The sequence below is a fragment of the Lagopus muta genome, chromosome 1 (genome assembly GCF_023343835.1).
Source record: "Lagopus muta isolate bLagMut1 chromosome 1, bLagMut1 primary, whole genome shotgun sequence".
Lineage (NCBI taxonomy): Eukaryota > Metazoa > Chordata > Aves > Galliformes > Phasianidae > Lagopus > Lagopus muta.
Genome location: NC_064433.1, coordinates 58065943 through 58092359, shown reverse-complemented (window position 1 = coordinate 58092359; position 26417 = coordinate 58065943). Strand labels below are relative to the sequence as shown.

At 39.1% G+C, this 26417-nt stretch overlaps 1 protein-coding gene across 1 annotated transcript in view; it reads right to left on the bottom strand.

Annotated features, from left to right (window-relative positions):
* Positions 1-2289: 2289 nt before the first annotated feature.
* PKP2 (plakophilin 2) overlaps positions 2290-26417 on the bottom strand; it is a 41862-nt gene continuing 17734 nt past the window's right edge. Inside the window, 8 exon segments of the mRNA XM_048955688.1 lie at positions 2290-2975; positions 5374-5461; positions 6417-6606; positions 8807-8960; positions 9550-9723; positions 11227-11388; positions 12959-13076; positions 20684-20861. Of these exon segments, the coding sequence (XP_048811645.1) occupies positions 2907-2975; positions 5374-5461; positions 6417-6606; positions 8807-8960; positions 9550-9723; positions 11227-11388; positions 12959-13076; positions 20684-20861 (1133 nt within the window). The 3' untranslated portion in view covers positions 2290-2906.

Below are 26417 nucleotides of genomic sequence, written 5' to 3'. Positions count from 1 at the left end.
TGTGAATTAAGATAAAATGGATTTATTTGCTTATCATAAGAAAATCTGCTAAAACATCTGAAGTATGATTGCAGAGAATGGCACACCTCTGGTCTACATATAGATCTAAACTATATGCTCATGATTATATATGAATGTCTGATTCTTCGAGTACTTGTCCTTGATGCACTGTGATGCTGAGTACAAACTTGCCTTTTCTGCAGTCTGATTTCTGGCATGACTTCCAGATGTTTTGCTTATAGCAGGCCTTAAGGTTGATATCTTGCCCATGAACTGCATCTGGGGTTGAGTCAAGGATGTCAACAGAGATCATAATTAGCAGCAGTAACAGTAAAAAAGAAAGGAAGGACAGCTGCTGGAGTTGAAACTTCCATAGCTTTTGTGTGACTCACATGGTGTCTGCTCATTTACTTATCTCAAGAACCCTTCCAAAGAGAGCTATAGAGTGATAATGTTGGGTGTTTTGGTCCTGAATGCTAAAGACAGGAAAATTTAAGGCCAGCTTAAGCCCAAACAAGCAAACTGGAAGCCTGAGTTACAATTCCTCAGCTTTAATAAGAGCCTGGGATTCTTTTATCATGGCTCATAATGGTGCCAGTTTATCTTATCTGCATGGCCCAGAAGGGAGAGTTAGCTTTCCTAATATGTGGCATGCTCCTGCACAAAAGAAAAAACATAAAAACCAGCAAGTAATATAATGCTATGTTCATGCACAGTGTACTACAGTATTTTACATAGACCAGTTCTACTTGGCAAGTGAGGGAGAAGGCCCTAATATTTAGAAGTTATGACATCAGAAAAAAGGTAAGAGGATGCAATTTGTTTCACTAGTAACAATGAAGACCAACAACAGATATTTTTGTTAGCGTACACTTTATTATTTCTCTTACATTCATTGCCTTCTCTGGCATCCTGCTGAAATGTTTTTGATTGTCTACAAGTAGGAGATCAGTTGTCATAAGGTGTGTCACTGTTCCTCATCCCTGTTCACAGCTTTCAGCTGCTGCCAGGCCTCACATTCCTCTTTGTGACTTCTGAATGCTGCTGTGATTTTAAAGAGACACTATCAACAGAAACAGTCCCAGAAGTTTGTAATTACCCTCGTTCTTAATTACCTCCCACTAAAAGTTAGTCTAAGCAGAACTTCTACAAATGCACAGCATTGTTGTTTTATTACTGTGTGACTTTCACAGAATAAAACCAGTTCTTGATTATTTCTAAAAGTCTCCTCCCTGATTTTCAGACTGCAGTTCTTCATTTCAGTGCCACTCTGTCTTCATGTTTGCTCTTTGTGTATCAGTTTTCACTACCACTACTTTTGGGGCAGTGAAAGTAGATTTATCCAGTCTTCCAGGTGTTTATTCATTCATGGTACATGCAGCATTACTTGGGTTAACAAGTTGAAAGAAAAAGTTAGACTTTAATTGCCCGTTTTCTGTCATATTTTAAAAACTTATAAAAACATTGTCCCCCACATGATGTGCTGTAAGTTCCCTTCCCCTGTGTTGTTTTTGGACTTTTGGAGTATTTTGGAAATGATCTCTTAAAAGACAATAGTATTTTTAAAACCTCCTACAGGAACGCATTTGATTTGAATTACTCAAAGCAAATGTGAAGGACCAACAGACCTGTGAAAATGACCTCTGCTGGAAAAACAGGGTTGGTTGTTTAACTTCCAGGCTGTTTTGTTCTGAATGCATGTGTGTGACTTCCTGGCAACTCTGCAAGAACTGTGTGCATCTCCAAGCATAATTTAGCTCCAATATCCAGAAATATATTTGGACACAATGCAACGTCACAGTCTGCTGGTTCTAAGTTTCTGGTAGGGATTAAACCTGTGAGCAGAAGTGTTGAAATGAGTAGACTTCTCCTCTGTGAGGTCTTAAAGGATTGCACATCCCTTTCTGGGTTGGAACAGCTGCAAAAGCTCCTGAGCCAGCAGTTTGTGGTGGGGGACACCACACAGGTTCCATTCTTGCAGGAGGGCTTGCGAATGCATATGTCAGTTGTGGGTGCCATCAACATAGCTTAGCTCCTCTGGTTTGTAGAATAATGGCAGATCATGTCAACTCGGAATCCAAACCACACGGCTGTATGTATTTATGTATTTATTTCCAATTGGTTTATCTGGTTTATTATTTTCTTGAAATAATCACTGAATCACCAGCAATTAGCAAAGAGTGACGGATCAGCCCAGAGTGTCTGACATACCGTATCTAGATAAAACCCTTTTTGGACACAGTTATCAATTCCAACAGCCAGATAAAGGAGCATGATGAGAGCCAGGCATAACCAGATCTATGTAAAATCAATTTTATTGCTGTTGCTAATGAGATCTCGAAAGAAAGAGGCTTAAGAACCAGTGAGCACATGAATACAAGTAATATAAAAATACTCATTTTAACTCCCTTAGTGCTTTTATAATGCAGGTAGTGAAACAGCTTCTTGTGCATACTCACAGGGTCTGGAGATTCTCATTTAGCATATGTGAAAAAACAAAAGGGTGAAAAATTACTGTGTCCTGAGCAGTGCAATTGATGCTTACCCTCTGTTGAAAACAACCTGTATAAAACATTCTGAAAAGTATTTGCTGCCAATCAGCATTTTAAACCTCTGTGTATAAATGTCTGCTAGACTAAAGGCAGTCTTCTGAAACTCCGAGTAGTGGTAAACCTAGATGAAATGTCACCTCAAATGTCCCGAGGAATCCATTTTTGGTTATTCATATACTGATCTATGGTGACAACAATGTGGTGAAAATTACAAACACAGGACAGCTATCACAAGTCATTCAAGTCTACAAATCAGCCTCTTTTTTCCAAGATACTCTCGATTCACAGGAATACCAGCCGCATGAGAACAGTTACACTAATCAATATATGTCTTCTGTGATGTTACGATCTGATTCAATCTCTAAGTGAGTTATAGGCTTTTGTGGTCCGGGTATTGACAAAATCTGTCTTCTTAAAATCAGCCTTTGGAATAAAAGAAAGAATAATTCATTATCTTCAGTGTTGACACTGCAAGGGTTCACCTGCCTAAAAGATAGGTATTGAGCCATAGCAAGGGTCTAGGTAGAGTCTTCTGCAGTCAACAGAGACTGAAGAGATATCTCCCAAGAGTAACTCAGTTCAGTCTAAGATGAGCGAGGGGGTATTCTACACATTCCTTGTGAGAGGAGTGGAGGGGCAAACACTGATCTCTTCTTTCTGATGACAGTGGCAGGAGCTGAGGGAATGGCATGGAGCTGTGTCAGGGGAGGGTCAGGTTGGGGATTAGGAAAAGGTTCCGCACCAGAGGTCAGTGGGCATTGAACAGGCTGCCAGAATTCAGGAAGCATTTGGACAACACTATCAGACATAGGGTTTGGATTTTGGGTGGTCCTTGTGGAGGCAGGAGTTATACTCAGTGATCTTTTTAAGTCTCCAATCTGGAATAGCCCTATGATACTATGAATCACTGCCAGGAGTTTCTTAACTCTTTCTGCTGCCTATTCCTCTGGCTCCAGCTCTACAGACTCATAACTCTTAGATGACTAATGTCAGTTGAGATTAACCCTATACAAATGAAGAGTATAGGACAATGCCATAATGCCTCATAATTGTATCAATCTCATTTGATCAAGTAATTTCTGTTGCTTATTAGATTGACTTTTCAAAAACATCTAGACATTAGGTGGCTTGCAGCTTTCAGTGCTACACTTGGTATCTCCTTGGGTACTGATTTACAGGGAAACAGCAAGTAATCAGCATTTTTTAAAAATAAGATTGGACAATTATGTCTTTTATCTACATCCAGAATAACAAAGGCTTCAGAAAATTCCTGCCATCATGAATTACTGCATGATTCAAGCACCCTTATTCTTGAATACAGTCTTCTTGTTTGTAAGGCAACATACTGCTGAGTATGATGAAAGACTGTAAAGAGATAATAAGCTAAGTAATTTTCTTGATCAAATTTCAAACAAAAAATCTACAGTTCTTACTGTTGTGCTTTTTTTCTTATTCTTTTTTTTTTGAATCCAGGAGACTTCAGTTTCATTGTTCCTCTGTTAAGAAGCAAACTGGCTAACACACATATGCTAAAAGCAAGAGCCTGAAAATAGCATAGTTTTAGGTTATTGGGAATTCTAGGTGACAGATACCCTGTGCTGCAGGTAAATAAGGAATGAAAACAGTTTGAAATACAGGCTGGAGACAAGTTGAAGTCAACCCAGCTGTGCCTGGAAAAAGGAGGTACAGAGCCTCAAAAGGAAAGAAACAAGCTGTTTTGTTGGTTTTGGCTGACTCACGCTGGTCATTTTTTGTTTGATTTTGACTATGACAGATATGTTTGCCACACCTTCCCCTGGCTGTACCTTTCTGCTTGAATGTAACTGACACGTGGGCTTACAGATGGCACAGAGAACAAGGAGAATAAGACTGGGTTTAAAATAAGAAGCTGTTCTGCCCTTCCTTTGCTTTTTCTGGCAACTTATGCCCTCTGTGTCAGACTGGTTTGGTCAGTGGTGGGTATGTATCTACTAAGCATCATTTCTCACTATCTGACTGCTCTAGCAGGAAGCAACACTATTCTTCATGAAATTTGCTAGTGCATACATAACCAGAAAGGGAGAGAATACAAACACTGGTAAGCAAATTGAAGAGCATTCATTGCTTGTGCAGCATTATCACAGAATCATAGAATGGTTTGGGTTGGAAGAGATCTTAAAGATCATCCAACTCCCAACCCCTGCCATAGGCAAGGGATACCTACTGTTAGATCAGGTTGCCCAGGGCCCCATCCAACCTGGCCTTGAACACCTCCAGGGATGAGCGTGCTCTCTGGCAACACATTCCGGTGCCTCACCACCCTCTGAGTGAAGAACTTCTCCCTAATATCTAATCTAAATATATCCTCTTTTAATTTAAAAGTGTTATCCCTTGTAAAATTACTACTCTTCCCAACAGCGTCTCTTCCAGATTCCCTGTAGGCTCTCTTTAGGTACTAGAAGGCTGCAATGCGATCTCTTCTCAAGCTGAACAACCCCTACTCTCTCAGCACATATTCATAGGAGAGGTTCTCCAAGACTCTCATCATCCTTGTTCATCTCTGGGCCTGATTCAATGGGTCCACATCCCTTGTAAGCTGAGGGCCCCAGAACTGAATGCAGTATTGCAGGTGGGGTCTCTTCAAAGCAGAGTAGAAAGGGAGAAATATCTCCCCTGACCTGCTGGCCCTGCTACACACAAGTAAGAGAAGTGCCAAATTCAGTCACCCCTTGAAATCTTATCAGGAAGCACTGCAGAAGTGCTAAGGGCCCCAGGGAACAAATGAGAGGGATCTACAACTGAAATGACAAATTAAATGCCTTTGCTATAAGACAGGTCTTACCTTTTTGTAAGCATTGTGGAGATCAGTATGTGACCACAAGAAGTAGAGGAGGACTGAAGCAGCCTTACTAGCTTTGCTGAACATGTTACTGAAATTTTGTAAAAAGAATGATAAAATATGGTTAAATTCCCACTTCTTAAACACAGTGTATATAGACTTAAGATATTATAACCTCATAGATTTTTCTGTCTCTGTCCTTCCAAATGATGCTTTCTTGCTCTCTAGGTATTCTAGCAATCTCACGCTGTCCTGATTACTAAAGAAAATGAAACATACATTTCCACTTCATTTATTCATCAAAATTAGAGAGAAATTAAGTACTCCATAGACTTAAACTTGCAGCACATGTCATAGTATTCAAATTCAGTTGAGAAATTGCACCTCAGAATAATTCTGAATGATCTTCCCAGCAGTTTAAATGTCTCATTAGTTAGACAAAATTAGGCCTCCTTTACTGAGATGAATTTCTTCTTTCTTTATGTAAAAAGAGAAGAAGGCAAACAGAATAATTACCCCTATTCATAAATCATTATTCTATTTTGATTAAATGTTGGTTGCATGTGATTAAATATTAAAGAATTATTAAAGAAAATTCAGGACTTATACCTATAATGAATCTATACATAATTTTTACATACAGCTCTATCTTTTCTACAAAATGTACTCCCGTGCTGAAGTTTAAAAGTTATCCGAGCTGTGTTACAAAGGACAGGAAATAAACAAACTGTTTTGGGGACAGATACAATCTGATAGCCTGGCACTATATATATGAGAATATAGATAACGTGCCTTCATCTTTGGAGATCATATTTAAGGAACTGGCACACAGCACATTCCTTTGTGGATGGAACAGATGTTACAAGAGATTTTTCTTTGTTTTCTAATATATGTAATTCTGTTCATACTGCCATCACTTTCAATCTATCCTGTACCTTAAGATGCAGTATTTTCCTCCCAAGTGGAAAAGGTTGCATTTTCTTTTTTTCTTTTTTTTTCCTGAAGGAAAGGAGGGAGGAGAGGGGAAGGCTTCTCAACCATCTTACCTGTCGTTCATGCTGATGGCAATGATCTTTGGCAGGCCACCAGAATTTAGGAGAAGCCGTGCATTGTGAGAACTGCTCTGTGTCAAATTGTATAAGGTGTAGCAGACTGAAGCTGTGGTTTCACAAGCAATATCAGACCCTGGGACGTAGTCAGGAAGTATCGAGACCAAATCTGGCAAAACTTCTCTAGCTAGAAGTTGGAAGACAGAAAACTCCGTTACTTACTGTCTGTCAGTAACATTACTACATTACTACTTACCTAGGACTCCTATGAGACATTAGTCCTCCCATTACTATCTATCACAGTGCTGTGTGCTCCCCGAAAAGAGTAATGATTTCATAGCTGCATTATATCCCCCCAGTTAGGTAACTGCATCCACATGAAATTGTACAGTGTATGTTTTGCTTCTTATGCACAATACATTAATACTTAGTGTACTGCAATGAAGTCCTTAGGTGTGTGAAAGCAGGAGGCTACCACCTCCTGAGGAAATGTGTGTGTCTGTAGGTAAACATGGATTTAGTAGTACACCACAAACTGAGAAAGGCATTGATTTTAATGTTGCATTTGACAATTGTAGGCTATAGGAGGATGCACACATTGAACCTAAGTTATTTATATTTAAGAAGAATGTCATACTTGGAAGTCTCCTCCTACTCAAAGAACACTTCATTATTTTGACCACACTGTATATGACTCTACCAGCCATATATATTGTGTATGTTGTATGCATATTGTGAGGACTGGGACAATGTGGAGGACTATGCCATATGGAGTGGCCCATGTTCAGAGTTGATGGAAAAGACTACAGCAGTCAGCAACAGGCTGCAGGCAGCTGCTTCTGATGTAAGAAGCAGCACTGGGAATTAGCTGCAAGCATTTGGGGAAGGAATTATCCAGTGTGAGGCCACACTGGCCCTCTACACTCAGCATGCCTCTTGTACTGAGAATGTTTTCCTCACTCTGACTTCTGTTCTTTCCACTAGGTTGTGACAAAGTTAGTTTACAGTGAGATTAAATTACATACATTTAAGATAAAGACTTCTTTAAAACTGAATAAGCACCTGCTATGATAAATATCAGACAAAGCAATTATGTCCAACATGATAGTCCATTTTTTTTTCTGTTGGTAAATCAAGTAAGTAGGTTTTCAGGAAGTCTGAAAATCATTTTATTTCCAGATATGTTTTATATGAAACTTATCTCAATTTGAAATCAAACATTAATTTTGCTTGCTGAAAAGAATCGCTTTTATCTAGGAAAATTATGTCCTTCCTTTCCTTTGGCCAAAATGATTGGAGAGTTTGACTTGAATCCACACATCAGTCAAAAAGAACTCCTTCTCACTGAGGAAAGGTTCATCTGAAATTCCCCCCATTTTCATTGCTGTGGGTAAAGCAATAAACAACAGTGAAGTTTAAGCACCTTTCTCCAGAGCTTCACGCTATTCCGCCTTTTCCACGTTCTTTCATAGATTGTTTTTCCCTAAGAAAAACCTGACCTCTTCCTCTCAGGCTAATTCCTATGTTTCTGGAGGATTCAACACTTGTAATTTTTAACATCCTATGCATTATCCTCTTGAAATCAGTCTAACAACATATTGTTATATTTTCATTAATAAGGAACGCTCTCTAAGGATTAATCAGTGACCAGAAGACTGTTCTGCAGAATTCTGGATGCTAATTCATTCCATAAATCAGCTCTATGCCTGTCGTTTCCTCTTCTCTCTTCAGCAGGAATACAGAAAAGGACAATGAATGATGTGAATTCACTTTATCCTATCAGTAGGAAGAATATTCAAATATAAATTAAGTAGAAATGAAAATACTTGGAACAGAAACGGCTTCTGATGTGAAAATAATTATAACATTTTATAAATAATACCCTCCAGAAATAATTGGTTGTTTTCTCTGTAGAATCTTCTAACTTCTCAAAAAAGTTATGCAGAGAAACTGTGGAAGCAGTAGCTTGCAAAGTTTTATGTCTACAAGAAGAAAGAAGAATGTCTACAAGAAGATCTTTACTAGAATGACTAGAGATGTTCTATTACATAGTTGTGGCAGCACAGAACTCTGCATTTTCTTACCTTTACCCTACTTTAAGTGGAAGAAAACCTTTGTTCAAATCTATGCATATTTTACTACTTTGAATGTAACATCACTGGAAGTATCTGATGAGGAATACACAGTGTTGAAAAACCTTGAGGTTAGAGTCATTTGTAGACAAAACCTTTATTTTCAATCCCATATAATATATCAATCAACCTAAATTAATGTTAAAATTCACGTACCAGTTTTTTTGTAAATTTTTTTTTTTTTTAAAGAAGGAAAGGTTGAAGTAAGGAAAGCCGAGAAAGAAAGCCCAGGAGACAACATTAGTCTTTGCTCACCTATGTCATTTTGCAGGGAGGTGTTGCGAGACAAGTTCCTGAGCAGCGAGACTGCTGTCTTCTTTACTGCTGGGTGGCTTACATGCAGCATATTTCGAATACTTGGAAGGCCATTTGCCTTCCGAACAACAGTCTGGGCCACTGAAAACGGCATCTGTTATAAAGGCATTTGGCAAGAATGTGTCATTATCGTGAATATACAGCCTCAGACACAACAGCAGTAGGCTCTTTGCATTTAAGGCAGTTTAGATCTGGAGCTAGGTAGGAGGTGAAACAGAAGAGGAAGGTGATATAAAAGAAATTCAAGCCTACTATTTCCCACATGCTGTTTGGGCAGTTCCTCATTCAGAACATAATATAGGTCATCAATTTCTAAGCCATGAAAGGGATGTGTAACAGTGCCAGAGAATTCCTCTCTCCATGGGACTGATTTTGTTCCACAAATCCACTTTTCTTCCCCACTCTTTTAGCATCAACTTATCCTCACTGTGCAACGAATTAGCAAATTCCAGATGTGGATACAAAGTAAAAAGAAGTGATCCTCCTATCTGCCAAGCAGGAAATATCTGCGGTGCTGGTTATGACTTTCTCCTCAAAGTTCTTTTATTTCATTGATTGTGTCTGGAAGCCAGTGATTTGCCTGTAGTTATCAGCTCCATGCTGTGAGCATGTTGCAACTGCAGCCCTAAATTCTATGCATTTACATCAAGAACTATTTAAGGAAAAGAAAAAAGCTGACTTACTGGTCCAGTACCAGCTGTGAGGTTCTGAAGAGCTCCCAGGGATGCTTCCTGGGTATAGTTTCTGGTACTCTTTGCTATCAAGGAGAGATATATTCTAATCAGTGTGGAATGCCAGAGTGATTCCACACCTCTGGGATTGCTCTTTTCCTCGGGTAGCGGGGTGTCCTGCTGCTTCTAAACATGTGAACAGATCAGCTGTTACAATCAGTAATGACATAATGCATCACAATCTAAACAAGCAATTTTGTAACTCTATGACAGATGATTCTGCATAGCTCACTAGAGAGAATTTTCATGAGAATGAATGTGAACATTATTTTAAGACAGACATTTATTGTTTTATTATCACTGATATTTTAATAATCAAATTAAATAAATTAAAAGCTGATTCAAGTTCTTTTTCTAAGATAAATATTTATTTCCTTGTTTTCATTACCATTTTTGTTAGCTAGATCAAGGACTGCATTTGAAAGTAAAGAATACTTTCATTTTTACTATCACATGTTAGGATATTGGTTAAAAAGTACTTGTACATAGTATCCCAAGATCTATTATCAATCACATGAGTTGAAACATGGCAACTGGAAGGTCATGATGGAACAAGAATTTTTACCAATCGGCTCATGTGTGAGAACATTTCTTATCTTTGATGATTCAGGGAATGAATCTGAAGTAATCTGATGTGGAGAAATAGGGATGCATTCTCTAGGAGAGATGATCCTGGTATTTGATAACACATAGCCAAGAGCACTCACATTCACAGCACTACAGTCTTCTTATCATAGGAATATGGATCTGTTTGATGACTGATTAAAGTATGTTTAATTTGCAATAATTACATTTTCCCTAACATTCATAGTCTAAGAACAGGTCTGATTTTATTGCATGAATTGAAATTATGCTACTGATGACTACAAGATCCATGTTCACACTCCTTTCAGTTTTAAGCTCCTCAGCAAGTATCAAGTTGTGAACAGTAAAGGCAGCCTGTAAAATTCCAGTATTTAACTGTACTGAACATTCAGTCTGAAAATGGGAGATAGGTGAAGGGGAAGATGCTTTCCATCTTTAGCTATTGACACTGGGGGCTGAGCTGAAGGAGAAATAGTATGCTAAAGCTGCACTCTGGATGGAACAGGAGAAAGAATAGACTCCAGGAAAAATCATGGATGGGGGAGAAGCACAAATCCTTTTATTTCCCTTTCCCCATCCCTGGTACCTGTTTTTCTCTTTAGCAATTCCATTTGCCAGAATATTTGGATCTGAACCACACAGCATCAAAATAAGAAGTCTGAAAGCCAGCAAGCCACAGAGGAGGCAAATCACCGTGTGCTAATTCCATTTGTGAAACTGCCACAATATCCAGTCATCGGTAGGACACTTGCACAATTGCTGAACGTGGTGCAGACACCAGTTAGGTCCATCAGGTAATGAAGCTGAGAGGCACTGTTTCTCAACTAATGAAACTGAATTGTTTTGTCATTTGTTCCATCAGACATCTAATAAGATAATGGATGTCAGAAAAGGCTATCGATAACTTTACATTTTGAGGGTGAGTGTCACATTACCAGATGCGTCACCAACAGAGAAGCAACCTAATTAGATCACAGCCTTATATTCTCCAGAAGTTGCTACAACTGATGAAGGAAATGAGATGTAACAAAGCATGTGCTTTACCTCTTTCACTTTTCTGCTCCGTGTTCCAAAACAGCCTGGTGTTCTATCATTGGTAGAAATATTTCTTCTTTGTACATAGATGCTCTGGGCATAGTTTTCAGGAAGTTCTACCTCTAGTTGGTAGGAAAGATTGTGAAGAATGCACACACAGTTTTCTGTGGCCTAAAATAACAAAAGAATAGAGAACTTGGAAGCAATGGCATGTGTTGAAGGGACATGTATAGACAAGGAACTTCATTTTTGGATCTTAAACAATTAACTGCAGAGTTTATAATGGTTTAAAGAAGAGCCAGTTTTCATGCCACAAGACTGCTTTTACACTGAGAAATTAAACATGTCCTGAGATGTTCCTAAGCACTCAGGCCAACTGGCACACAGGGCTCGCATTCAGAGCACGGTGCGTATCTGTTGGAAATGATCCTGGGACATTATAATTCCTGAATGTACCTGGGATTTGTTTGGGCACGTGCTGTTTGGTACAGACCAGAAGAGTGCCAAGGAATGCACAGAAGCTTAAGAGCAGTGATGAACACATATACACCTAGTCAGTGTCAGCAAAAGGAAAGCTTTGTATCTTTCCAAAGGATACAGCACATGTTTTTTGTGCGTGGTAGAATGCCATTAAAAAAAAAAAAGGAAAAAATTAGATGTGCCTTTCTGGAGGTGGCTTGGGGCAGTCTGGTCTAGCGGTTGGCGACCCTGTGCATGGCTTAGTGGTTGAAACTAGGCGATCTTTGAGGTCCTTTTCAACACAGGCCATTCTATGATTCTACGATTCTACGATTCTGTGATACTAAGCATGACTGAGGTCAGGTTGACAATTTCTGAATGATGAGTTCAGTGGCAAATAGTCTCATTATCAGTTCTTCGCTTTTTGAAAGTAAAAAAGGGGATGAATGGTTTTAGGACAAAATGCAGCAGGGAGCTCTTGACACAAGTGTTATGTGCTGGATTCTCCCTGGAGCTACTGGCTCTGAATGCAAGGAGATGGAGAAGATCAAGTAACTAATCCCAGGAAAGAGCTACAAATACACAGTAATTACCACTACACAGCACAAGTTATAGCAGGCACATCCGAAGTGCCTCACAGGCTATGGTTAACCTCGTAAATGGCTGCTGGTCTTCTCACCTAACTTCACCCAGCTAAAAGACAAACATCTAGTCTAAGCAATGTTCATCTGCAGTCAGCACTGGGAGGAAGAGAAGAAGTAAACCTGTCTTTTGGAATTGTCCACATCCTTGCAGTTACTGGCATCGGCTGAATGCTTAATGTACAAAAAAATGTAGGAAAATTAATTCTATTCTAAGTGACGTAAACTTCTAATTACTTTGCCAGGCAGATTTAGGTTCTGCATTTCTTAAGAGATGTATAGCATTTCCTATTTAGGAAAGTACTCAGATATTGATTCTTTAAAACTTCTAGCTAGCTAGCTCCCTTAGACAAGCAAAAAAAGTAATATCTGAACCTTTAAAAGTTTCTAGTTCTCTGTGGTGAGAGATCCTTAAGACTGTTTTCCTAAAGCCAAGGTATGTTGTTATTTTAGACAGCAGGATAAAAAACACTTTCAAAAGCTTCTTTTTGAACATTCACATTTGGTAGCAGTTCTAAAAACATTGGAAATAAGTATAAATTTGGCAGCTACATCACAACTCTTTCTGAACACTGGTTTTGAAACAAAAACTTGCTCTCAGTGATTTCCCATAGGAAAAGACATTCCATCTTGAAGAATACCTTGTCATTAGGCTCGTGGTCTGCAATAGCTCCTTGAATATAATACACAAGAGAATCAATCAGACCGTCACACTCTCTCATCTTTTTCCTTGCTTCTGGGCCAGCAGAGCTCATGTTTCTGTGAGGAAGAAATACACCGGTAAGAAGAAATGTACTTGAAGATATTTTCTAGTGCCTCTCTGACAAACTTTTCCAGATAAACCTTAAAATAGCGAAGTTAAGGATGACTGCTTCTTTTCTGTAGGGCTGTACAATAATATGAGACTGTTAAATAAAACTTCAATTTTAGTGCATTCCCAGACAATAATAAATAACAAATTAAAACAAGCTGTTGTGTTTAGATGGATAAGGCATGCCTCCATTCCAGTCTTCATCTCGATGTAATCTCTAAACAAACAAACTGAACTTTTTCTTCCCCCAAATATTCCACTTTAAGCTGTGTTTTTAATATCTGTGACATTGGCTATGTCAAACTACCAGACGAAAAGTACTTGTGAAAACTTCCTTTCAAAAAAAGTCTTCTTTTAACATTTACCTAAACCAAGTCAATCTTGATCACCCACCAACAGACATAAGTTCTAAGAGTTTTAGCAACATCTACACACAAGCTATAACATTTCTGGAAAACAGGAAACAGCTGTTTCTTTATTGCCTACGTTCATTTTTGTGCTTGTAAACTAACCGCAGAGTAAACCCAACTTTCTCAACTTGAAGATGATTGAATTCAGCCACGGGACCAAAATTGCCAGACACCCCATGTGCTGCTAGAAGGAAGGGAAAGAAAGCTGAGCCTGCAGATTGAGCTCAAGGCGAGCAGACAAGTAATGCATCGCAAGGTGTCCAGTGACTGTAGTCAGTGCCAGCTGAGCAGTGTGCGAATACTGAATCTTCTACTGCCAGTGGGGAGCTCTTAGAGTCACAGAATGGTTTGGGCTGTAAGGGATCAGCTGCCCAAGGCCACATTCAGACTGGCCTTGAACACCTCCACGGATGGGGCAGCCTGTGGCAGGGCCTCATCACCCTCTGAATAAGGAATTTCTTCCTAACATCTAACCCCTCTTTTAGTTTAAAACCACTCCCCCTTGTCCTATCACTGTCAGTCCACGTATGAAGTCATTCTCCCATCTTGTTTATAATCTCCCTTTAACGTACTGGAAGATCTCAGTGAGATCTCCCCAGAAGTTTTCCCAGGCTGAACGAATTCCCCTCTTCATAGGAAAGGTGCTTCTCTTTTCTGCTTTCCTTCATTTCTTTGAGGGTCTACATAGTGGCTGAGCACCCTTCCTCAGTTTGCTCTTTTGCCATTCTGTCTCACATTCTCATGAGGACAGTAGACCTGTTACTACTGATATTTGTTTTCTGTTACCTGCAGAAAAAAGCATGTAGAAAGGATGGGAAAGAGCATGTCTTCTGAAGAGTTCTATCCAATCTTTCTAATTCTCTGTCAAATGTTTTCTCATGCACATGTGGAGATACTTGGGTTCTCCTAGCAGTGAATAGTTTCCCCACCCAGCTAAAAACAGTCTCAGTGCAGTGCCTCTGCTACCCATGTGCCTCCTGTTGCTCCTGCAGTGTTCAGCAGAGGAGATGTGAAGGGACAAAGGAGAAACATACTGCACTCTGCTGCTTCCGAGAGCATTCTTCTGGCTGCTGGCACCCAGGAAGACAAAGCTGAAGCCACTAGAAACTGCTCAGTCCAAGAGAGGGAAATGCCAGATGCTCTCTGCTGATGCTTTCTGCTATTCTACAATGGCTCAGGTACTGCTGCATATGCTGTCTGCCTCCTCCAGACTCAAAAGAAGACACTAAATGTTCTGCTTTCTGCTCACATTTCTGTGCTTTGTGGTAACCTGAGTGCAACTTGAAAATGAATTATGAAAGCCATTTGAAAACCCTTGAAAAGCTAAGGACACGCTTCCTGCTTGAAGTTTGGCTCAAAATAAGCTACTGATTATCAGGGAAGTAACAACACTTCATTTTGAGGTATAATTATTTTTATAACTGAATGGCCTCTGAATTATGGAATGCTGGAGTTATAAATCTAGACCTCATTATTCTGGCCTCCTGCTGCTCCATTGGCCGAAAGGCTGACTACAGTATCACATTCCTGCTTTGTTTGAAATAACATTAAATCCAGCTCAGTGTTAGTATCCACCACAAAGAAGGTCATGTTCTTTAAATAATTTCAGGGAGTTTACTTTACCCTCTTATTTACCCACTGGAAAACACAACAGTTTAAAATGTTATTAGTGACAGAGCCTGAAAGGCACAGCTTTAAACTTTCCCGTGGCTTATGATAACAAAATACACGTGATATTTTCTACACAGTGCCAATGCAGTTTTATCCCCTCCTCCTGGGAAGCACATATTTAGTTTAAATATTAACGCACTGTAATTACAGCTTTACTTTAGGTCACACTGTTAATAAGGTTCCTATTTATGAGTTCATTCATGCTCTTGTGGAATTATATATCACAGAATTAATATTCAGATTCCTCAATATGGCAACACTTTGGAATTCAATTTTACCTACATAAGTCACATTTGAGTCATGTCGTCCTTTCAACAGTTTATGGCTATGCTGACAGACATGTACGTGCTACAGCTCTTCTAGTGCATAGCACAAATAGTTTCTGAGGTGCACAGACTAAAAATACCATTAAAAGATAAGTGTGGAATTTCCCCCACTGAAGACCTTCAGCTGATATGGCACTTCATCTTGTCACAGCACAAAAATCACTGAACTTTAGACAACTATCACCATTCTGAATGGTCGTGCAAGGAAAAACCATCACTCGTACTTGCCATCTAGCATGACTATGGGTTGGCAAACAGCTTTATAGCTCAGGAAGCAGAACATGAAGTTGAGGCACTGCCCTGTTCTGCAAAGGAAATGAATCACTGAACTGCTTTCCTTGAGTTGCTGGCACTCAACTGTTTATCCAGACAGAGACACCACTATGCGTGTCTGCATGGCCGTGCTGTGCTCCACTTCCCTCTTTCCCCTTATTACCACAATGTGAACTGGGAAGAGCACCTACTTTCCAGATTGTCCAATTACAGTTGCAACCACCTTGAATGGGGTCAGATTTTATTTTCAGGATTGGGTAGCATCATATAGGAGTAAATTCATATTTAAAAAAAAATCATTTTGAAACAATGGCAATATTTTCCTTAGAAAAGTTCAAAATTGACTTAATCTTGCCTTCCCAAGATTTGAGGCTCCTGACAAATGTAGCACCTTCCTCTGAGCTCAGGAGTTTAACTCTCTCCCTGTGGAGCTCCTGGAGGCCTTGAAATATCCATCACTTGAGCGAATGGGCAATTGCCATTTCGGGCTGGGCTGGCTCAGAACTGCAGCTCTTGGCAATCTCATGCTGAGATCCCAGGGCTACCTAGAAATCTTAAAGTTTGCTATGCAAGTTTGTTTTCCCTGAGCTTCATCGGAGTATACTGAAACAAATACATCTGTGGAAAAAAAGAATTGGAGTCAAGATCAGACATATTGTTGTAGAAAACCTCTTGTGCTACATAATTCCTAACACCTCTGCCTCGCATCAGTACTGAATAGTTAGGAACGTGCAACATGAGAGAGAGAGCTGCTGATTGTAGGAATGCTCTCCTTTGAGTGACTGAGAACTTAAGTTTTGATATAATTTAGCCATTAAGCATCTCTGACTTTTGGCATGCTTAAATATGCCAATCCTGGTGACATGCCCGAACTATACTGCATACTAAAGTGGATGCATGTAAGTATCTGCAGGCCTCATTCATCTCACACCATGCACGGTGTAACCGTGACTGACACAGCCATCTTCCCATGTTTCAGTGTCTTTTATGGAGGATCAGCTAGTACCCTACTGGGAAATATTTTATGATCCAGGTGAGGTAAGTATCAAGAATTTTAACATGGTAAAATCAAACATGATTTTCACAGAAACAGAATGACAGCACATTCAATTACATTGCAAATTGAACCAAATGAAAGGGATTTTCCCTTTAAGCCAGCACTGAGTCACACACTGGCAGACATCAGAAGAGGCTTTTGCATTGCTGTGAGTGATCCACACTACTGATAAGAAGGTGGCTTTTGCTCCTGGGACTCATTCTGCCAAACTGGTAATTTGAATTTAACTCAATTATGTGACAACAATCTCCTGAACTGCTTCACGATGTTCCTGAATTACTTCAGGAAATTGTATTCCCTTCATGCCTTACACAATTTAAAATTGCAACAAGGAAGGAAAGGAATCTACAGATTTACACAGTAATGCTAGGCACCAGGCTGCAAGCTGCTTTCTGGAAATAACAAAATTCCTTCCAGGACCTGGGGGAGCAGACAGACTAATGAATAGACACAAGATAAGAATGGATGGAAATAAACCTAAAGGAGTGGCAATGCTGTGCAAAAGGCTTTGCTTCAAAGGCTTGTTATCATTAGTCCTTTGTTTTATAACTTCAGTTAGAATCTTCCATTACTAGCTTGAGCTGCCATTACAGTTTCAACCAATAGTAAGAGCTTTGGCCTTAGTTATCTCTGATTAAATAAAATGAGATGGTTATGCAGCCTCCTCGTCTAAAGTACAGTGATAGCACTTCCTCAGTCTACAGCTTTCCAGTCTCTATGAGTCACTGTCAAAGGTAAAATAGAGCTTGGACAGGCCACAGAACAACAGTGATGAAAAATGAAGTGTTGTATCTATTTTACTTCCTGGGGAACCATGAGCAATGGTTAGCTGACTTTTCTGAAAATGGCTGTCTGAGAAGTTTTGAAGAATTAGGGTACATAGGGCCACAGAAAAGTCCAGTTACAGAGCAGTTTTAAAGGAGGACTCACATGAAACTCAGCAATTGTAATCATTAGCTCCAACTTTGAAGAACTTTGAAGAAGTGCAACCTGTAAACCTGTAAAGTTCAGTCCTTTAAGACAACACCCAGGATAATGTTCCCATCAGCTTCAGCAGATTACATTCTGTCCCTGAATAACGGAAATATCTTGCACTGCAAAACTTCTGGAACAGGTATTTCAAGGAAAAAACACAACAAGATCACTATCAGTATTTAAAGTATAATAGAAAGCCTTCTACTAAGCCTTCCTTTTAATTCACAGGAAAAGTCATCCCAAACATTTGTATAATAATATTCAAAACCATATATCCCGCACGCTCTTGGCATCTTGCACTTTCAGACTTGGAGGAAGCATATGGAAGAGGAGGCTAAATATCTCCACTTAGCCAATCCATTCCTATTGAAACAGGAGACAGTACTGTTATGCAAAAAACCAGCAAGAGTTATCTTGTCTACGAAAAGTTTTACTTAATTGGCTTTTGTCAGATATCCAGAGAAGTCTTTCAATTTGCTTTACTCCACCTGCTCAGGGCACAGTGATTTTTATCATATTTCAGGACTGAATAAAACCATCATTTATTCTAACTGTCAGTGCTAAATGTTGTGTTGTACGCAGCTTCATTTTGAATCTCTAAAGTTTTGTGACCTACAGTTTCTGTGAAACTGTCAGAAGCAAAGCTGTAGGACAAAAAGCAGATCTAGAGAATGGGATTAACAAATCTGTCCAGCTCCTTATCAGTAAGTGAATGTACAGACCCAGGCAGCTGAAGTTTGGGATTCCACAGTATGCCTTGCAGTTACTGGTTAGTAGAATGAGGAGTGTTCTGGTTGTTCACTCATTCCGATTCCAGCATCTGCAATAATATCTGCTAGATGTAGATTCCCTTTCTGTCCTGAAATGCTATTAAAGAGAGCTTTAATCTACAAGTTGGTAAGTATGTGGCACGCTGTCAGATGACAGTGATAGAGTTGGACTGTGGCTGACTGTCAGGCAACTTTTTGAAAAGAAATTCTGGCATTCTTCTCTACCTAAGCACTATACTATGCATGATGTACGCACTCCAAAGTTCTATTTTTACACTGCAATAGAAGCTGCAGGCTATAAACTTTATCAACGTGCACAACAAATGTTAGCATTACAAAAGGGAAGACTAATTACAGATTTATACTCTGGCACATTAATCTACTCTTTAAGCACCTTTATTATAATCATAATTCCCTCTGTGCACAGTTGTTTTTTTGTTTGTTTTTTTTTAATATGCTGTTCTTATAGATTTTGTGCAAATATATTATTTTGAAATAGTATGTAAGTAAAGAATACTTCTGGTGGTATTCTGGGAATAAAGAGAAGCAAATTATTCCATACAAAAATCCTAGATTTCTGGTCTGTGCAAATATAAGCCTCATTAAAATCCATTTGCTGCAAGAAAGTATGTTGACAATCCTACAGATCAACTTTACCTGTGAATTTTCAAGGTTTTATTCTCCTCTCAGTTACAATTCACAGTGTTTGATCATTTAAAAATGACAAGGACTGGAACATGGACACAGTACTTTTTTAAATAGCCAATGTATCTTCGGGCAAAGGTCAGTTTGAGAGACTTTCATTAAGGCTATAGAACCATTTGCAGCTTTAGAACAGCCCTACTCACTTTCTTTACAGAGTTAGGTATATTCAGAATCTACTTTTCTTTGATTTAAAATAACCCAGCTACTGTTACTCATTATTTGTCATATACCAAGTGGTGTCAAATTGCTACAACAACCTCAGAAAGAGTAATACCACATAAAAACTAAGAATAATTCTGTGACCCTATATGCTAGTTTGTTCAGAAGAGACGGCTCTGGAGTCCAAAGCAGGAGCCAGGTATAAAGTGGCATATCCAACCAGACTAGTTTATGTACAAAACAGCTCGAGCAAATTCATATGAAAAAAATATGATCTACTTCATTTCACAGACAACACCACTAGCCAGAGTGATTTTATTATGGGTAGTTAATGTTTCTCTGTATTTGTTTTTGAGCTATTAAAGAAAGATAAAAGTTAATTATTATTTAAACCTGAAGTTATTTGGTAGTTGGTGGGCAGACAGAACCTTACTGATGTGTATTTTCTATCGCTAACAATTCTTTTGTCCTCTGAAATCACTCATGAGTCAGACACAGGACTATTTACCCTGTACAAATTCATACCTTACCAACACAACTACTCTGTTGCAGGACACGTTAGCAAAACAGTTATGTACAAGGCAAAACCAGGCAGTTTCCCAAGCATCTAAATTTTGAACTTAATTCCTCGTACTCTACTAAAAAGAGTTTAACTTAGTCCATGCCTTGTCACTTGTACCATTATTCGTTACTTTTTTCAAACTTTGTTCTTTCATGTAAACAAAAGACATATTTCTGATACAATAATTGCTTTTATTTCAAGTGCAATGACTTTGAACTCACAAGAGATACAAAGGGCCACACTTTAATAGGTTGTTATTTTTAAAGGTGTATCCCGTTTTAAAGACATGACTTTTATACTTCTGTCATTTAGGGGTGGGTCTACCTTAGTAGTCTTTTGTACTATGCTTCTCTGTTCTAATCACTACCATGTTCATGAGGCTGACTGCAGTAGTAGATGCACAAATGTAATTCTATTCGTCAACCCCATGGCTGCAGCCTGGCCTTGATAGATCTGAATTTGTGCAAAAAGTTGGATGTGGATAATTTTGATTCAAAAATGACTTTTTTCCTAATTTAGTTATTTACCAACCTGTATGCAAACTCTTCTCTTGGTGCCATCTCAGTTCAGAGTAAGCAAGAAAACGCATGTGTCCAGGCCTGTTTTAACATCACTTTATTTTAGGTACTTTTGAACTGAGTGCTCACCTCAGGCATCCTGTGGCATTGTAGAAGATATCAGGGTCAGGTAAAACACTTGACTTGGGGTAATCTCGATCTGGCCAGCCAGAGCAAGGGATGAGAACAGCTTCTGTCAGGATATGTAGGGCTTCTTTAACCAACAGGTGCTTCAGCTGGTCATTGGAAGACAAATTCCACAACAAACCTGCAATATCCAAAATAAGATCAGAGTGGCAAAGGATTCCCCCACAGTTTGAAAGACCTAATCTCAAAGTTCTTGAAGTTAATCAGTAAAAGAGCTTGTCTGGCTCTTGACATCCTCAAGAGGAGCAGAAGGACTTGATCAGAGTTCACCCGCCACCATGACACAACACTGCACAACACCCTCCCAGATGTGATTGCACACTGCTCAGTCTTCAGAGTCTCCAGTGAGAATGTGGAAGCATTTTTCTTTCCTCCCATGAGATAAGTATAATGGCATTCAGTCATATGTGGACTAAATTAATGTGCTCTCTTCCTTTAGCCTGAGCTGCTGCAATTAGCCATAGTAAGTACGTCTAAGAAGCTCTACAGTGTCAAAAAAAGAATCTCAACTACACTGTGGAGTCTAAAGTGCTTAAATTTAGCATTGCTGAAGTGTGAAATGGGTGCCTATAGATTCAGGTCTTCTCTCTGGAGATATGGAAAAAACAGGAAAAAATTAATGAATGTACAAGGAATTTGATTTCCTATGTCCTTCCATTGAGCAGGTAAGTGACAGAGCTTTTGGACATACTGTCACATACTTTCATGACTAGAAAGTGCAGCATAAGGTTTACTTCACACTGAAAAGATAAATAAATAAAAAAGATAAAGCTCTGAAGGTTCACTATTGCATCACTTATTAATTTTGACCATGTCCCGCAGCTGTATGAGGTTCACAAAGAGAGCAGTTCCTAACATAAAGCTCCCCTCACGGAGGATGCAGACAGTGTCTGACACAGGAAAACATGTAGGTACATTCACAGCAATGTACTGCAACTCTGGGAGTGAACTTTTCCTGAGTGACAGGACTTTGATCCAAGAGAAAGTGGCACTGAAAAGGGATGTACTCTTGTCTGTATTAAAGGCAGAGCTCTATATAGTCTAATGTCTGACTGAAAAGAACAGCTTTCCACTGCTCTGCACATCACTGCCAATTTGCAGCTATCTCAATCACCAAAGTAACACAAATGAAACTTATAAGAACCTCCAACGCCTATGATCATTTACATATAGGAATATACATATAAATTTACATATAGGAATTCATCCCTATTAGATGCCTGGCAGACTGGCTGCACTTTCAAGTACCATCAAAATGCTGGATAATAAACTTAAAAGAGGAGTAAATGTGAGGTACAAACAGTGAGTTTATACGTCTTTGGGGATCTGCTGGAAGATGGGAGATGCCCATTACCATGTTTCTCGAATGCTTGATAGCAAAATTCCTCATAGAAGGGAAAAATTAAGCTTGATCACTGGTTGGCTGTTACTGTCCACATATTTGTCACTAAAACAAACAATTAAATAACAATGCACACTTTGTTTACCTGCAATGTACAAACACTGAAACAAATAACCAATATTGTAAAATTGATTAGCTCTGCTTCTGTTCTATTCCAACAGATGAAAAATCTTTTTAAGGTAGTTTTCCCCTAGACATGTATTTCTGCTTTTCGTTACAAAGGCATTCATTGTTTCCCCCACTTGCCGCTCTAAGTTTCACATACCTCCTCCTCCAAACACTGGCAGGGTATTAGTGAACGTTCCTTTCATCAGCTCACAACAAAAAATGTTTCTTTTGTCTCTCCTTACACTTTGAATTTAATTACAGCTATTGTGAGCAATAGTAAAATCAAAACAAAACCCAGCCAGAAGCAGCCATTCCTTCTTCTGGGATCAGCTCTCTAACCTCTGAATTAGGGGATAAAAAGAAGAATGTACTTTCCTGAGGGATAAGTAAGGCTTACAGGAAATCAGACATGCAGTCCAAAGGGCATTGGTGAGGGAAGCATGTTAAGACAGAACAGCACAAATGTGTAGGCACAAGGACAGAATATCATATTAGAAGAAACATGTGCATTCTGAATTATAGATGGATACCTAGAATAGAGGTCAGAATTGTCAGAACAGAATCTGAATATTGCTTACATTGTAAATTTTCTGACAAATCCTGCCTTTGCCCGCAGGCACTGTCTCACTGAGGTCAGGAGGATTCTCTCAGTGGCATTCTGGTTTTGAACAAATTTGTTCACTTCTAAAAATATCTTTAAAAGTGGGCTCTTTTCTTGCAGCCATATGCTGTAATGTATTTATAGTGGTATATTTTTCCTTTGGATGGTTATTTGGGAAAATGGGTGGGGTACACTTTGAAATTCATTTTTCTTTTTATGACAGATCTGTTTGTGCAGTGATCTTCCCTGCAGAAAGAATTTTCTTTCAATTCTTAGACTTGCACTGCATGATAACAAGATCAAGAGGTTAGGTACTCCCTAGAGGCTCATCTGGCTTACCTTCAAAAGTTGATCTTTTTTTGTTCATGCCTCAACCATTTTCCTTTCTGATCCTCAGTGTGCTCACTAAATTCTAAAAAGTGGCATTCCTCTCTTGGCTCCTGCTCTGTCTCAAAGTGACATCTCTCACTGCTCAGGAGTAACCTCATTCCTTTTGTAAAAGATATGCAAGAAGTTTGTATATCAAACAAAGGACAAAGCCTGTAGCTCCTTTACTTTAGTTGCATCAATGACTTTAAGAAACTAGCAAACCCAGTCAACTCAATCTTGTGGAAGATTTGTTCTCCCTAAGAATAAAGTACAGAATTTGCATGGAGAAACATGCAAATTTCTTTTCTGCACATAGGCATTAGGTAAACTAGTCCATGGCAGTGTTCAGACTGTCAGAAGCACAGCACTTCGATGGTTATACTAGTTTGGTGCTTTTTGTGCATTCTCCTGGGATGCACAGACTATGGCAAGACACAGCACTTGCTATCATCAGCATTTACCTCCATGTATTTTTATTCAAAAGGCTTTCAGTCTTTTCACAGCACAAAACAAGGCATGCTACATGATTGTGCTCAGGCTGTTTACTTCAGCCTAAGAGTATTTGCTTGCACCAGCATTTCTGATGTTCACATGGGAGCATACACAGTGAAGAGAAGGTGAAGGTTCATACATATGATGGAGTCAACACAAAGGAGTCAGATTTTTGATCTTGAGATCTTCTCTTTATAGTGAAAGAGAGAACAGGAGGAAAAGCCAGGCCAGAAGAAAACACAGGTCTTTAAAATATTCTTTGAGGTATACTGAATATGATATAGCTTACTATTGGGCAGAGGTACACTGGTATCAACTCTGCTGCTACTAATTAGCCACTGACCTTAAAGATAAGCTTCTAAGGCTGAAGTATAAGATCATATTGCTTATTTTTTAAAGGCCAGGCTTCCTACACAGTAGTGGAAACAAAAAGCTTTCATCTTCTGAGCTTAGACATCTTTATTAATACTTTTTATTAATGAGTATTGCATGCTATCTATCCTTGGACAGGAATCTCTCATGAGACTTTAGCATGTTATTATCACATACCAAGATCATTTTACTGATCTAACTGGGGAAGTCATTCAGCTAGTTATCATACCATATTTTTGGAAGTCTTTAATTTATAGGCAACTAATAGGTATGATGTGGAAAGACAGGTAGTGAATCTCTAAGACGCTACATCAATATTTTCCTGGAAGCATATTGTTATAATACTGTTGTGCAATTGCATGCATAGCTATGATATTCTTCTAGTCTCAAGAGAAGACAAAGGCAATAAACAGGCAACAAAATTTGCAGGTGAGTTACCAACTATCCAAGGAAACTACTGTTCAGTGGGGTTTACCCACTCAGAGGTTTGCACTGGCTTGGAAAAGCCTTCTGACAGCCCTTAGAGGATTGTAATTCCAGTGTTTCTTAAATATCACTGTACATGCCAAGAGCATCTGGAAGTATATGCACTTCAGTAAGCACATGATTAACAATGATTGCCTACATGCTGTCTGCAGCCTGCTCTTTGCCTGTCTTCAAGAGGTGGGAAAGAAATGTGGCTGGAAGCAACATTGAGAAAATCATCAGAGAAAATCATTCAACAAGGCTGCCCTCCAATCTGTGGTTTCCTTGCAGCTTCCTAGGAAGCCTGAAGAATTTCTCAAGTAATGACAGAAAATCTGCTGTAGTGCCATTTTCACCAAGAGACCCACTGTACTTCTTCCTGACTGCACATTTGGTCTTGAACATAGTAGAGTTTTTCTCCTGTCTTTTATTTTTAAAGCCATGCTTTGCATCTCATAGGCATGAAATTACATCAGAATATTTTGGCTTATGATAGCCAAAACAGCCTGCTCAATACTATTTAAATATTTTGTTGGTGTCTTGAGTGCTTCATACATAAAGGTCGTGCTCAATGACAGCAGTAATTGCAGAAAAAAAGGTACCTCTCCATCCATTTCCATGGATGAAGGGAAAGTAACATTCAAAGTGCCTATATCCATACAAGTCCTCCTGCAAGAACAGTCAGAGGTCCTATAAGAAATGATGAAATGGCAAGCAAGAAATAAGCAAAGCTTCCTGTTCACTGTGTTGTCTTTATCACTGCTCCCCTCTCTGGTGTGTAAATGCACAGAGACAATGCACTATGCAATAAACTACTTAATGACCCAATTCTGTATGTGATGAATGTGAAAAACTCTAAGACATTTGAAAGATGCATAGCAATAGAACACTGCCAAAAGAGCCAACAATACAAAACTTTGTTCTACAGCTTAGGGAGTACAGTTCAAATACTTTGAAGAATGCAGAATTACAGAAGGTCTCAACATGCATTTGCTTCAAGGCAGGGCTGCTTGACACCTGTATCTTTTTAAGCTCTGTTATTTTAATAGCTTCTGTTCCTGTTGCCTTTAAAGAACACTTAAAGTATATCCCCATTCATTCATTCATTCATATTTTCTTACAGTTATATAATATAAGCCAGCTCTTCCCTTGCATACTAACTAAAATGAATGTGGGTCACAAGTAGCTGATTTCCTCCAAACAGGAGGGCAGGGATGAAGGAGTAGGCATTTCTTAACTAGTTGCTGCAAAACTAACAGGGCAGTAATCACAGTTTTCTTGTGAGAAGTGGTAACCATTTCCCCCCAGCATTCCTAATGCTACAGTGATGCACAAGAGATGTAATATGGGGTTTCTCTTCCAAAGGGCTCTTCCTCCAAAATCTCAATGGGCCATACTCATTTTTAACAGTTCCTCATGGAAGATGGAACCAAAAGGATGAGGATATAACCCTCACAATAACTGATTTATAAATGTAGGTCCTCGACTGATTGTGTCCTATTATCTTTACAATCAAATGGTTGTAAAGCAATTCTCTCTCTTGCACACGAAGCATGATGTGCCTGTGGTAGTGTTTTCTTGTCACTCATCTGAGAAGATAGATTCTGGGGTACAAACAGCTACAAGTGAGTGAATTTAAATAAGGAAGCAGTGCAACTGCACTCTTTATCCAATGCTTGACAGTTCTGGGGGACAGATCCAAAACAGACTCCAGAAGGGAACTCCCAGAACCACAGAAAGGGCTAAGCTGCTGTTGAGGGCAAAAAGTATGGTTCCAGGCATCTATGGGACTGCTGAGAGCAATGTTCATCAATATGGTTTGACAGAATTTGCTTTTCTTTTCTAGAATGTTAAGAAAATTCATTCCA